General features: G+C 37.0%; 2 protein-coding genes across 4 annotated transcripts in view; one reads left to right on the forward strand and one right to left on the reverse strand.

The window, feature by feature from the left end:
- The window catches only part of RALGPS2 (Ral GEF with PH domain and SH3 binding motif 2), a gene marked incomplete at its 5' end in the record, with an annotated part of 101821 nt that overhangs the window by 42209 nt on the left and 45169 nt on the right, over positions 1-14443 (forward strand). The gene's annotated exons all lie outside the window — the stretch shown is intronic.
- Positions 4562-14345, reverse strand: ANGPTL1 (angiopoietin like 1; the record flags this gene model as incomplete). Its single annotated transcript, XM_082003046.1, has 4 exons — positions 4562-4768; positions 5796-6066; positions 8413-8606; positions 13520-14345. The coding sequence occupies 4 exons, from the start codon at positions 14343-14345 to the stop codon at positions 4581-4583; spliced, it is 1479 nt and encodes a 492-aa protein (XP_081859172.1). The 3' UTR covers positions 4562-4580.

A 14443-nucleotide genomic window follows, 5' to 3' on the forward strand; every position in this document is an offset into this window, starting at 1 on the left:
TACAGAGAAATCTTTATGCTTTGGTGTATTTGTCTGACACTTTAAAAATACTGCCTTACTGTGTGCAAGTGTATATTTAAAAAAGGTGGAATGCTGGAGAATAATGTTTTAAGTTTTGTTCAGTTACAGATGTTTTTCTCAATACATTAGCAACTTCCTGTCTGACTTTTGCATTAGAATAAGCTTTGGGCTTGACTTGATAGTTTTTTGAAGTGAAATGTGTATTTCTTTTCTGTTTGGAAAGAAAGAAATGCTCTTTGCTGTGACCTGCTGTAGCTAAAGAATGTGTCATGACCTGACGTCATATGGTATCGGTTCTTACTAATGATGTGAAGAATGTCCTCAAGCCTTTTTTAATTCTCCAAAGGAATAGCAAATGCCCACTGGCGCATTCCTTCTAAAAGTAATTTTGTAAGGTTTAAGTGGCAAAAAGAATAAAATTGCCTTGAAACTACAGTCATGATAAATCCACATCTATTTGGAAGATCGGCTGTTGAGTACAATTTTTCTCGTTTGATCAAAGCTTTAATCTCCAGTAAGACCCGAGTAGATTTACAGGTGTATTATTTCTTAAATTTCCTTCCCAAGGCATATTTACTAATGCAGGAGTCATACGGAACAGAAGTAACTTAAGTTGCTTGTTTTACTTAGTGTTTTAAGCTTGCCAGCTATAGGTTATAATTCCTAAAAGGATCTTTTTCTGCTGTTACTTCTGGTATAAAATCGTATATGGGAGTCATGCTGCTCCTGGTTTAAAATGTGTAGAACAGTCTACCTAAAAGTCTGCTGTGTGAAATCATGACCTGTGTCGAGGAGGGGGATTAATCGTAAGTTCCATTTCCTTCTGTGGTAAAAGAAGGGGTGGGATGGGGCTTTCTTCGCTGTTGGTGCAGAGTTGTGCAGAGCACAGTTGCTGTGCTCCCCTAAAATGCTCTTTAGAAGAGTGCAGAGAATCAAGCCCGCCACACAGTTACATTTGCCATTGCATATCCCCTCCAGAGGAATACTGGCACTGGTTGTGAAGGACCCTGTTTGGAAGGTCATAGTGAAAGTGAGTATAGAGAGGAATTTTAGTTCCGATTTCAAGGGTGAATGTTTTACCCTTCGGAAGTTATTAGGTTTACCCTTATGCAACTGAATATTGAACGTGGGTGTGTAATTTTTTTCATAACCATCTTAGCATTTATGCTTTATCTTATAATGCTTTTTTTGGTAGTCTTTGCAATGGGAATGGAGACACAGAAGTAGAGATTGTTTTCTTGTAACCACAGCTCACTCACTGTGGACAAGATGAAGATATCCTTCGACATGTAACTGCGGAGGGGGAGGGAATAAAAATGGTTTTCAGCTCCTTGCAGCAATAAGTCTGATGTGATTCCAGAGGTCTAGAAATGTAGGTGAGAGCAGCACATCAACATTGTGGACTCAGTAATGTAAACGTGAGTGCCGAGAGCTATGCAACACCAGTAAAAATGTTCGGCATTAGGCCCTCATGACATGATGCGGGATATGTCATCGCTGTTGCATCACGCGGCCAACTAAAGTAGCCAAACAATGGCTGTATCTGTGATGTTATATTTCACCTTGGGCTAAAAACCCATTCTCAAAGGGAGTCTTATCATGGAGTTCTGATTAATTTCAGATTGTACAATGAAACAATTGAGCCATATCTTGAGAAGCAAGATTTTTTTATTTAACTAAGCAGTACTACCTTGTGAAATATTTTCTTATAGCTGTCTTTCAGGAATTATATCGAGAAATGGGAAAGCTGAAGACAGGTTATTGAAGTATTCCTCTGATGAATATTCAGCTACTGCAGTGATAATGCTTGCAATAGACTTCGGAAATAGATGCGAGAACTGTATTTCAGGTTTAGTACAGGTTAAACTTTTTTTTCAAGGTCTGCTTGGTTAAATTTGGACTGATTAATACAGGAATGGTGAAAGCTATATCCTTCACGGACAGACTGCTTCTGAATATCCAGTGCAATAAGCTTGAGGAATGCTACAGCCTCTTTTGAAAAACTTTTCTAAAAAAAGTGTGACTTCAAAAGGTCAATGTTCTCTCTCATTTACCCTGCTTAGAAAATTCAACCCAAAAGCTAAGAACTGACAGTTAAAAGCATTTGAAAGTAGTAAACTATTGTATGAACAGTTATTATTATCATATCAAATTATTGTGAACCAACCTGAAAAAGAGATGCTATGCTTTTAAATCGGCAACTTAAAATGAAGTCTTTCCTTTCGGAGCAGCACATTTGTACAGTCTGAGCTTTTGTGGGTATATTTTGTAATAATGTTTAGTTAATGTCAACTTGCAGCTTCAAATTGGGGGAGACTCACTTTTTAGATGTCTAATATATAAGATTTAATCTGAAGACTGGGTGCAAGCTAATTCAACTTAGGAGTTTCTGCAAAGTATGCCTTTCACTGACTGCACTGAATAAACAAATGCTGTTTTTGTAGTGGGCAAGAGATTCTTGTGGTAAAATAAGATCTTTTTCCAAAGAGAGGAAATCTGTTGGTTGAATGAACTAAAGCTGTCAGAAGTATTAATTAAAGGAACGTAGTGGAGGGCATTTTCAGCTTTTAAATTTACCTGAACAGTTCTTCTATCCAGCTACCACAGGAAAAAAAAAAAGTAGACTATAGTCTGAATTTCAAGCATTTGTAATTAAAAAGCATGGTATAGAACACTCAGTCAATGAGGTCTGTATGATACTTGTAACAAACAAGTAGTCCTTATTTGAGGAACAATTTCAGAATTGTAATCTTAAACATTTGCGTCAGTTAAAATCCTTGGAGTTCGGGAAAGGAATAGGCTGGGACTGATTTCTCGCCCTACCCCCTGGGCAACCCCAATTAAATATTGTTGAAACTTGTTAGCTTTGATCTCTGACCAAAGATTTAACTACAACCCTTGCAGCCATACCTTATCCATGAAGTTTTATCTACTCCAGAGAATGTGTTTTGAAAGCAGAATTCTGTTTTCTCGCCTCTGAGCTACAAATGATGTTTTGCATTACAATTGGTATTGACTAATTTAACATAGCAAGAATATTAGATTATTCTTTTAGCTATTAGGGTTTCTTACGTTAAATAGGGACTAAGTTCCTTAAAATCCTGAAGGGACATATGAGGTGCCAAACAAATGCATTGGTTACAGTTCAGAACAGCATATTCAGCTTTTGTGTAATATCAAATTAAGTTAGGTAACCTATGTGGCTAAGTACTATTATGAAATACTTCTATATACTAGGAAGAAAGCTTTAGTTTCAGAGGCTCTGGTACCTAAAGTGAACATTTTGTTGTTTCTAATTTTGGAAAGATCTTGTTTTGATGCAGTATGTTTTATGGCATTTTTTTAAAGGTTGGAAAAGTATTTTCTTAAATCACATATTAATTCCAGTGTAAGTCAGATAACCAGAAGGTAAAAAATTTAATGTAGACAATATTGGAGTTGTATACATGTAGGGGAAGGGAAATGTGCATGTCATAAGAGCAGTCCATGTTCGGAGTGGCAGGAAGAATACACTCAGGAATGATTTCTAATCTTGGGTTTACTATGTCAGCAGAAAGCTGTGTTGGAGGAAAACTTCAAATATTCAGAGACTTAGTCCTTCTCTAAATTAGTACGTGTGAACACTTGTTCAGCCAGTGTCACTCCTAATTGGAGCAGGAGAGGGGGTCTCCAAGTGTCAAGTCATGATTTTAATATGAGGACTTCTGTTTTGTCATTTAAGTTCGAAGTATCAAGAACTATTTTTGTTTAGTTAGGATGTTTGAATATGGAGGTAGAAAGTAAACAAAAGTACTGAGCAATTTGGTTGTCTTGAGTTTATCGATCATTGCATACAATTGTTTTTCTTATGTTAGGAACATTTTGCCTAAGTGTTTTACAGAACGTAGGATATGCAGATGTTAAGGAATTCTCTACACCACTAAAATTTTGTATTTTGTGTTTAATTCACCACTTCATGTTGAAATAATTATTTGTTGCAAAAAATTGCTGGTAAAGCTAGAATGTCTTCAATTTTTTGTGTAGCTTGTTGGAGTAAATCTTAAACAGTAATGTGAAGTCAGATTTTCATTGAAAGTAATACCAACATTTTTAAATAAATTGTTAAATAACTAATCAATTTTCACATTAAAGCAAGACAATGTCATTTCACATATTTACATTTAAGGGTTATTAAGAGCTAACCTGAAAAAGCATAAGCTTTTTAAGTGAAAAAGCTTATATCTTGTCATCTATCTGGAATTTTTTACCAGCTTTAATGACTGTTTACATAAAGTATGTTGGACTTGAATGAAGATAAATATGCTTTGCAAGCACAAACATCTGCTTTTGTGAATGTGTGTTTTAAAAAAAACACTGTCTGTCACAGTAGAAGAGGTTTCTAAAAAAAAAAGGAGGGGGGAACACAACAGGGGGGGAAAAAAGACAGGAAAACTGTAGACCTGCTTTTTGCAGGGGCAGATTGTGCAAAATAATGATTAAAAAGTAATATTTTATTTTTCTGGAACTCAAGTGCTGAGAAGTTTATACGTGATCACTTGAGCATTGTGAGATTTTCCTCCTCAGTCTATAGGTCTGATCATCATCTGAACTGCTTTCAAGGAGTAGGAACCTCCCCGGTACTCAGCCCAAAAAATTCCATCCTGATACTTGCTCCTGTAGTGGCCTCCTCTGTACCACACCCCGTTAAGGTTAGAGTGGGCACACGCGTTGTACCACCAGCCGCCTTTGTGAAAATGAGCACAGTTTCCTGTGGAACAGAAAGGAATAGGTGAACTTCAACATTTAAGAGGAGAAATAGAGATTAGCAAACATATTGTTTCATATTCTGGCTTAGTTTTAGAGGGAGCTTTGAAGCACTTCATAGCCTCTTGTGGTCATATCAATTGCTGCTTCTACCTAAATTATAAATTCTGTTATAACAGCAACCATTGCGTGGAGGAGTGATGATTAACACCATATTTAATGTGACACCTGAAAACCGAGGAGACCAACTCTTCTCGGACTACCAGCAGTGCTTGTCTGTGATCTAACATTCAAGGAACTCGGATTATGTACTGTTTAGAAATACTTCAGTGGAAGCAATGTGAGTTGATACAGTCCCAAGCAGCACACAGAGCCACAGTTCCACAAAGAGCTGCTTGTAACTTATGTATTTACTGTTACAGGCTTGTTTGAGTTTGCAAGATTTGTCCAGCTTTATGGTTATTGACAGCTGAGAAAAAATGAGAGGTAAAAAACAAACAAAACTCTCTTGCAATTGAAGTATTACACTCCCCAACCTTTCTCTTATTGCTAAGGCTTTAAGGGAGAAGCTGGAGGGAGAGCGTGGAAATGAAGCGGGGGGGAGGGAAAGGTATCTACTTTAAGGAGAATGAAACAAAGTAATCTGCCTGTTTCTCAAGTGTAGTTCCTTTGATGCTGTTCAGAGGCTTTAGTGCATGGTGATTATTGTTTTGTGGCCACAGCACTACGCTCTGGACAGGTATTCAGACTGCAGAGAGTCCCATGCAAGTGACAAAGATGTCATCTAGCTAAATTTAAAGCTTGCTCAAGAGTGCCTGCAGTGAAAGTGATAGAATTTGAATTTCGGAATGGTGCAGGGGTTTGAAGGGGCTCTGTCAGCGTGACTTTTATCATTATCCATTTGAAGCATCTTTCGATAGTTGTTTTATCAGAATTTACATATCTTTTTTGTATTGTATTCTTTTTTTAAAGGTGGTATCACTAATGGAATCTACAGTATTCACTTTTCACATACATACTAGTTTCCTTACCTGAATACATATCCCTGTCTCTGTCCAGTGTTGTAAATTGCTTTCCGTTATGCCATATCATGGAATCGCCAGCGTTTCCTTGGTATGTTCCTAAGCGTAGCCTGTAGAATTCGCTTTCGGGCTCCAGGCGGAAACTGCTGTATTCTGCATAGACTTTCTTATTGCTCCAGTCCTCTAACTCAATCAATAGTCTGTAATTATCCTGATTGGTAAGCATGTAAATATTTTCTAGTCCCAGCCAGTACTCTCCATCAATGTTTCCAAAGCCTTTCTGTACAAGAGAAGATCGGAAGGAAATGTTAGCTTACTACTACTTCTTTGCGAAAACATAGTATAAACCAGTGGAACTTGGGTACTAAAAAGCTTTACACTTCTGAATGACTGCTCAACCTGTGCATTTAAATGCTTTATTTTGCTGCACTTGGCCATTTACTCAGTTGGACTGCTAGCCGCATGAGGTACAACCAGAATAGATAAAGGTGGCAAAAGTGTCTATTTTCTGTGATGTCCTCTTCTTTTTAAGATAAAGGGAGAGAGAATAGGGAAACTGAAACAATATCTTTCTTGACAAAGCTAAGGGGATCTGTAAGGATGTATGAATAATGGATTTTAAGGGGCTATATTTCCAGGTTGGAAAAGGTATTTATGGTTCAACAGTCTCAGTGTTCTAGGTAAATAACTTTTTGTTGCCTTCTTGTATGCAACTACTGTTGTTTTTCACTGTAAATTTAATCATATAATCCATCTGTGCTCTTTACTAGATTTATTGGAAATTAAATAGAAAGACATCTTTCCTTTCTAATCAGAGACTACTGGTATGGTAGCTGTGAAGTGATGTTTCATGTCTGCTGTCTCCTGTCCCTGAGAACCAGTGTTGTTAATGTTTGGTGTTTTAGCTAAGGTAGGTACATCACCCGCCATAGCTGTCTGTTGTGCTTCCTAGTTTCTGAGGTCTTCCTACCCTCCTTCTCAGGCTGTTGATTATGTAGGACCTACAGGTGATTTCCTGCTTCAGATCACTTTCTAGGGCAATCTCTTTCCAGTAGATAAACAGTCTAGGCTCCTAACTCTAGCTGCAGTTTTACAAGTGGCTTAAGTTGATCCGGCATCATGCTGCTGCTGCCAAAAATGGTAGCAACGCTTTTCTCCTGGCTCATGGCCACATTCGCAGTACTTCCCTGGCATCAGCGTTGTCACTGTGCAGCCACACAGAGATTGGGAACAAAGTAGAAATGTGGGCATGGAAGACATCTCTGTTGTCAGTGGTGCAGCCCTTAGTTTAAAGCCACTCACAGAGGTGCACTGTTCAAATACTTGAAGTTAGGTGACATAAGAATACCATCTTCAGCCATGGCGATTTAATGAGAAGTCTCTTGGGGACAAAGTCTTGCCCAAGATTGAGCCATTATTACATACCATTTTTTCACTCTTCTATATTTTCTTTACTTTATGTTCAAAAATGTTTATGTTGCTATATAAGACACTCTGTAACTACTTTGTAATATTTTTAAAAAAAAAACAACAAACCCAAAACCCAAACCAAAATTAAACAAACAAAAAACCAAACCAGATAACAGCCACCCACTTTTCTGAGAAGACTTTCAATAACAGTTACTAAGGGATGATTAACCTTTGAATGATTCAATTCCAAGAATGCAAAAAGTTAAAATCTTCATAGTAATTTTTTGTCATTTCCTTTGTATATATGGTGTTATTTTTCAATTACTAATTGAGTTAAATGTGTCTCAGTTATCTCTTCAGATACAATGCACATGCAATTCTAGATACGTTTAAAGTGAGCACAGCATCATAGGGAAAAGCTTGTGTCCTATATGTATGAAGTCAGCACATGGTTATTATTTAAAAAACCTAGCAAAACGGATTTTCAGATTTCCTGTCTAACATGTAATTACTCCAAAGCAGCATGCATTTGTCATCCTATGTATCATGCCTGCTAGTGCATAATATCACGGTAACACACAAGAATATGTTTCCCTTCACCAGCCCTACTTCTTCAGATTTCTAACCTGATTTTAAAGGTAGAAATTATTTCTTTTAATTCATTATTAGGAATGTGTTGAAATTTAGGCCCTGATCCTGCAAATCTATTAATGTGCTTAAATGAATAATTCCAGCAGCTGAGATTGCTTATTCATAAGGGAGACAATTAAGCTTTTCAAGTACTTAGTGTAATTCTCAGTGTGTTAATAGAAATCATGTGTTTAGTTAGGTCTTTGTAATACATGACTTCCCAGTCACTTTCTAGAATAAAATGTGTCTCCCCAGTTGTTGTGTTGTGCATTACACTTGCAGGCTATTTCAGCCAATAAGTTCGTTAATAAGTTAAGTAATGCATTGAGTGAAATAAGACATTCCCACTGAAATACGCTTGCCTCTGAAGGATGGCCACTCTTTTCAGTTACCTTTGTTGATAAAATTAATTTCACTGTCCTAACTTGAGCAGCTGTGTATTTCCAACTCTTCAGTGCTTTTCATTCAGTACAAACATTTGCAATGAAGAATTGTACTGGAAGTGTTTGCACCATCTTGATCGCAATAGATAGTGTCACTGCCGCACTGAAATGAAGCAGCTGATTTTCTGCATCCCAGAATTTACCTTGTAACTGTCCCAGTTCCTGAAAAAGTTGACAGATCCATCCGTCCTCTTCTGAATAACTGCCCATCCTCCAGGGTCCAGGCTGTTCTCACACCATAGTTGCATTGGCTCGTTACTGTTTTCAGGTTTGATCATGTAAATCCCGCTGCTGGAATGACCAGCTTCCTTGGCTTGTTGGCAGTCTTTGAATGGACCTTTTTGAAAAGAAGTACTGTAAGCATTCAAGCTTGGCTATGCAGTGCACATTGTTCAAGAGTATTTTGTAATGGTCATGGAAAGTCAGTAAGTCAAGGTAAACCTACCATGGAAAATAGTGTAAAAAAGTTACTGTCTTTAGATTAATTGTGTGTATATAAACAAACATGTCGATATCCTATGTATATATTTTAAAAAACAAAACAAACTTCATTTTGCTACACAGATGATAGACTTCAGTTACCAACACCCAATTTTTAACTTTGTCTGCTGTGTCAAAGATTTATACTGTGACTCTTGATATTCAAGAAGTGCATTATGATTTTCATGAACTATTTTCTCTTGCACCACTTTTACAAAAGGTAGATATCAATTTACTTTGTTGTGCTAGTGCACCCATTTGAAACTGGTGAAAGTTTGAAACAAAACACACACAAGACACCCAAACAACCCCCCCACACATCTGAATACACAAACAGTTTGAGAGCTGCTGTGAGAAATATTTGCTGCCAAAGTCTACAGGTGCAGAATTTAGTGAAAGAGTATTCTTATACCATGTAGCTTTTTTGCCTTTATGTACTTACCCGGTTCTGGGATCAGCCTGTTAACAGTGGATAGGAATGTTTTTAAATTTCATGTGTCAGCCTGGTGTGCCATGTGTAGATGGATACTGATGAAGAAAATGTGCAAGCAAAGAAGGACTTCTGAGCAGCTAAAAAGGCTCACATACTTATTTTCAGGGCTGTGATTCTACAAAAATGCTGTTGCTGTTGACAGTGCTGCTTGAAAGCTCTATTTTAGACCATGTGAATTGTGGTTTTACAAATACTACTTACAGAAGAGCAACTGGTTATTCTGTAAGAAGCATGCAGCTTACAAATCTCTGAAAACTTTGCCTAGTTTGCCTTTCAATTTTTGGTAATGTTTTTATTTTCTACTGTTTCTAAATGGATTTATGTTCATGTATCCTTAATTCAGTTGATTTAAAGAGAGGCTGGTTATTCACTAATGAAAAGGAGGATATGTTCTGATGGCTAGTTAGTGGTGGATGCCCTAAATGTATTTGAGAAGTCATACTCCATAAATCTGAAAATAAATTGCCTACAGCTTTCCTCTCATTTCAGAAGGCTCATTTCCTCCAATCTGTGTGGAAATTCCGAGAAAACTCATCAGTCACAGAAGAAGCTAACGTGCAAAGAAGTATAGGAGGCAGTTGTTCATTAATCAAAAATAGAGGTCGAGTGAAAGTGATTTTTAGTGCAGGTTAAGGTTGCATGAGAAAATCAAATTGAAAGTAGGTCTTTTTTTAGATTTTAAAGTAGTAGTTGCCAGTTGCATAAGTGTGTAACTAGAAGAAATCCATAAAGCATTTTGTATTAAGTAGAGTGCAAAAAGCACTAATGAAGGTGCCTATTGGGAGCACTGGCTGTGACAGTGCTATCAGGAATGCTGCGGACATGGAGCTGTTGTTGTTACTGTACTGTCAGTGTTTGCCAATGTTTTTGTCATTCTTGCAGTGCATGCAGTAGTAGCTTAGGAAAGAAATTCTGTAGCTTTGGTGTATCAGTGGTTTTTCTCTTGTTCACAATTAAAATTTCCACGCAGATTGTGCACATTGCAAAGTTTGCCCAGTGGATGGAGGATTTCCTGCGCTAAGTTGGGTCTCCTTCCCTTTCCTTGAACTGTCTAAAGTAAATTGGGGTGCTGGATAACTGAACAGGGAGGTTGTTCTAGAAGAATTACTGTAAAGCAATTACTGTGTTAGGAAAAGCGTAAGCAGATGAGTAATTTTGTAATGTTAATTGAATATTAAGAATAGCTTAATTAGATCTGCTGTGTATTATTTCACATGATTTCTACTGACGGAGGAATTGAGGACTCATTTTTTCCATGAGAGACCCAAGCAGATGTTTGAAGTGATTTTAAGTAGCTTTTAATGCAGCCAGAATTGTGCTAGTCTGTTTATATAATAGACTTTTTGATCACTTCTGAAATGCAGCTGGCATTAAAAGCACAGGGTGCAACTTGTTTGCTTTTTGATGATCAGATTTATCTGTGTGCTTATCATAAGTTAGTGTTGTAGTAGAGGTAACAGACTTCTGCTCTTGGTGTAAGGAAGTCCAACAAATCCCACCCTTTTGGTGCATAACCTTGAATCTTTTTTGAGAAGTAAATTCCTTGCTATATGTAATTATTTTAAGTTTGTGGTATAGGAACCAATCCATTTCTTGTTCAGTGGAAATGCTGAGACTTGGGAAACAGTGTAAGATTCTTCACAGTGCTGGTGTGAGTGGAGGCTCTCCAGCTAATGAAAAAAACCATAATTATTCTGTTCAAAGTTTTGTTATCTATGTAAGGAATAAGTATCTCACGCATATCTAACACTAAGTTGCTGACACAGTTATAACTTAGAAATAACTCTCTGAGAAGATGATCTGTTAAGAATTTCACTTTTAAATTTGTGGTTTACATGTATGACTTAGTACAAAACATATTCTGTTGTAAATTAGATGTAGTAGAGAAGGTCAGTGATGGAGTATTTTAAGTTGGAAGCTTAATAAAATGATGGCTAAATCCTATTTCAAGATGCCAAATGTTATCTTGAGCGGATGATATAGAAGCTGTGCTTGTGTATGCTTCATATAGAGGATTTTTTGAGCAATGGTAGAGGCAACTTCCAAAATAAATATGTGGGTTTTTTTTTTAAAAGAAGTTACATTGTTAACTGAGCGGTATTGGCAGCAGAGTGAGGGGTGTGGATGTAGGTGTAATTTTCAAGTACTGTTTCTACTTGAAGTTACTTTTTGCAACATAGAGGCACTAAAATTTGGGGACACTGGTTATTATTCCAAGGATTAAGATAATTGTGAAAACTATAATTCACAGGAACATTATTCTTCCTCAACTTTTAGAGACATTTTAATGCAAATTAAACAAAATACTCTTCAGAAAATAAGATCTTGTCGTTCTGTTCCCCATACATTTTGAACTTTACCTGCCACCCACAATATTAAGATGCACATTGACTCTCCTGTAAACTTCTGCTGCACGCAAGTATTAGTTAGGTACAACTTCATCAGATACAATGGGAGAAGGTTTCTACTTGTTTGTCCAGTTGTTTATTCTGTTAAAACAAAGTCTTTGATGAGCCTATTTCTAAATGGGACTGTTTGGTTTTCATTGGTCTTTCTTGACATCTTCATACATTATGAATAGTCATCTTCTTTTAACTGGAAAGTTCATTTTTCTATGTTATAGACAATTTTGGTTCTGTGCACCATTAAATATGCTTACCTTAATTTAAAAAATCAGAGATAATAACTGAGCATTGTGTTGTTAATTTAGAAGTTTGGGTTTTGATGATTGATGCTCTACCAACTGTAGCAATTCTCAACCCTCACTTTCCCAGGACACTGCAAGAAACACTTAAACTTCAAACTCAAGAATCTAGTATTAAATAAAGGAAGTTGAATAATGTTAAAATATGTGAAAATATTCAGTGCTGTTGCTTTATTTTGCATGTACAGCAGGCATATTTTGAGAGAGAAAAAACATGCATTTATAAAAAAAACCACTGAGGCATGAGTTTTCTGGGAAACAGGAAGTCACCATTTTTTAGAATTATACTTTTGCTGTCTGACCAAACATTAATGCAGTGCTTTTATATTAGCTGTTTCCTTTGTGTCATGATGTGCAATTTAAATTCTTATGACATCTGGCATTTTACTTGGGCTTGTGCCTGAATTTTCTGGAGACCCTGAATAAAAATAGTTGTTCTTGACATCAGCAGCTAGTTGTTTGTAATGCTATAGAACAGTCACAAATAAATGTTTGTCTTCATCTTAGGTACCAAGTTAAACTTCTAACTCTGACTAAAGGCAATTTTAAAGCAAAAAAAAGAAACCCCCAACCAAACCCTTTTTCTGTGCAAGCTAACAGAAGCTAAGAGCAAGCACTTTAATGGAAAACAATGACTTGTTTTTCTGGATCCTTTTTTTTAAATTGCAATTCTGTCAAAATTTTAATAAAGTGAGAATCATGATAGAATTCAGGGCAGCTCAGAGGTAGTTAATTTTCTTGACACTAGTTTTGTTTCTAGTGATGAATGAATTTATCTAATGACTTGAAGAATGTAACACGTGAAGATAAGATACAATGTCCTGAATGTATTTTCATAATATTTGTGGTATTAGTTTAATTTACCATCCCCTACTGACATCAAATTACTAGGAATGTAGTTACTCATTTTAAATTTTCAGAGCTGAGTGCATCTAATTGGATCCAGCCTTGATTCAATTATCCTTTCAAACTTACTCTTGAATATTTCCACTTAGAGACTTACTGCAGGACTGTGTTGGTGGATTTAGATGTTTGTTTTAAAGCTGCTCAGAATAGGAGGAGTAAAATTCTTCTAGCAGGATTAAGTTCTGGCAAATGTGTATGTGTAAATATAAAGAACAAAAAAAAATTACTTCATTTATTTAAGATTAATTAGTTTTTCTTATTCACCATTGCTGGTTACTGTAACAGGTAGCTAGTAGGCATCTTCAGAGAAACAGGGCTAAATACTAGAAAGTATGAGCTAATACTGAATTTTCATTCCCACAACCCAAACCCAGCTGGAGACACAAACCCCAATACTTTGTGACTCAAGGGTGTAAATTCTTCAGATTGAATTTCTGAGTATCAGCTATTTCAACAAATGCATCTTATGCAGCTATAGCTTAAGAATTAGACTATCTGGCAAACTAAAGCTTTCCTGGGGCAGGGGGGCAGAGAGAAAATCAGAATTGGGAGCAAGGGCTAGCTGTACCAGATATTTGCAAATTTTTCATTCTGTTTCTATAGCCACAACAGTTTCCCTCTGAAATAGAGAAATCTCAGGTTAGATAAATAGTGATAGGTAACTCACCCTCATTAATTAAAGCCAGTGGTGGTACTCTGAAAGGACTCTTTGTAGGAGAAGTAGCTGGATCAGGTGGTGGCCTCACATCTCTGTCTCTGGGGTAACCCGGGTCTCGCTGTATCTCATTACCTCCCAGAAGAACGGGGGTGTATGGCTGGCTGTTAGGAATGTGCTGTGGCACGACTTGAACAAGAGGTGGAGACCCATGGGTGTCCTGTCGCGAGAAGATCCTCAAGCACTGCTCTTCCAGCAGCGATATAGTCACAGACTGATTATTTACAAGATCAGTTAGTGCTGCATATTTTACTTCGAGCTCCTTGTATTTTGTTGCCATCTTCAACATCTCTGTTGTAACATTAAGGACTTTGTTTTCCAGTTGGGAAAGCTCAAGTGAATTATCACGCTTTCGAATTATCTCATGCAAGAGTTGCATGTAGAGTTGGGTGACCCGAGAGTTCATGTTACGACTTTCTTTCCTCAGTAATTTTACTTCATTCACAATGTTTCCATCCACATCCACTACCAATTGCAAAATGTCAATCTCCCGCTTTTGCTTGGACAGGACATCCTTCAAGTTCTCTATGTCCATTCTTGTGACTTCATCTTTTCTGTTACCAGTTCCTGGTGCGTTAGTATTCACACAAATTGGCCCTGTGATTTTTTGTTCCGGGACCAAGAATGTGTAACCACATTTCTTCCCTTCCTCTCCACCGTCTGCGGAACGAGGGTGCCTCCGTTGGGATGTTTTATTAGGCGTAGATTGTTCTGTACAGCGCCCGATAGACAACAGCAGGAACAACAGTACACCCAAAGTCCACTTAAATAGCTTCATTTTGAAGCAAGTACGATGACTGCGAGAAGAGACTATTGAACAGATAGAAGAGAACATAATTAAATTACAGCCATAACTAAGGCTTCTGTACTGCTTAA

Source organism: Phaethon aethereus (genome assembly GCF_964289735.1).
Source record: "Phaethon aethereus genome assembly, chromosome: 8".
Lineage (NCBI taxonomy): Eukaryota > Metazoa > Chordata > Aves > Phaethontiformes > Phaethontidae > Phaethon > Phaethon aethereus.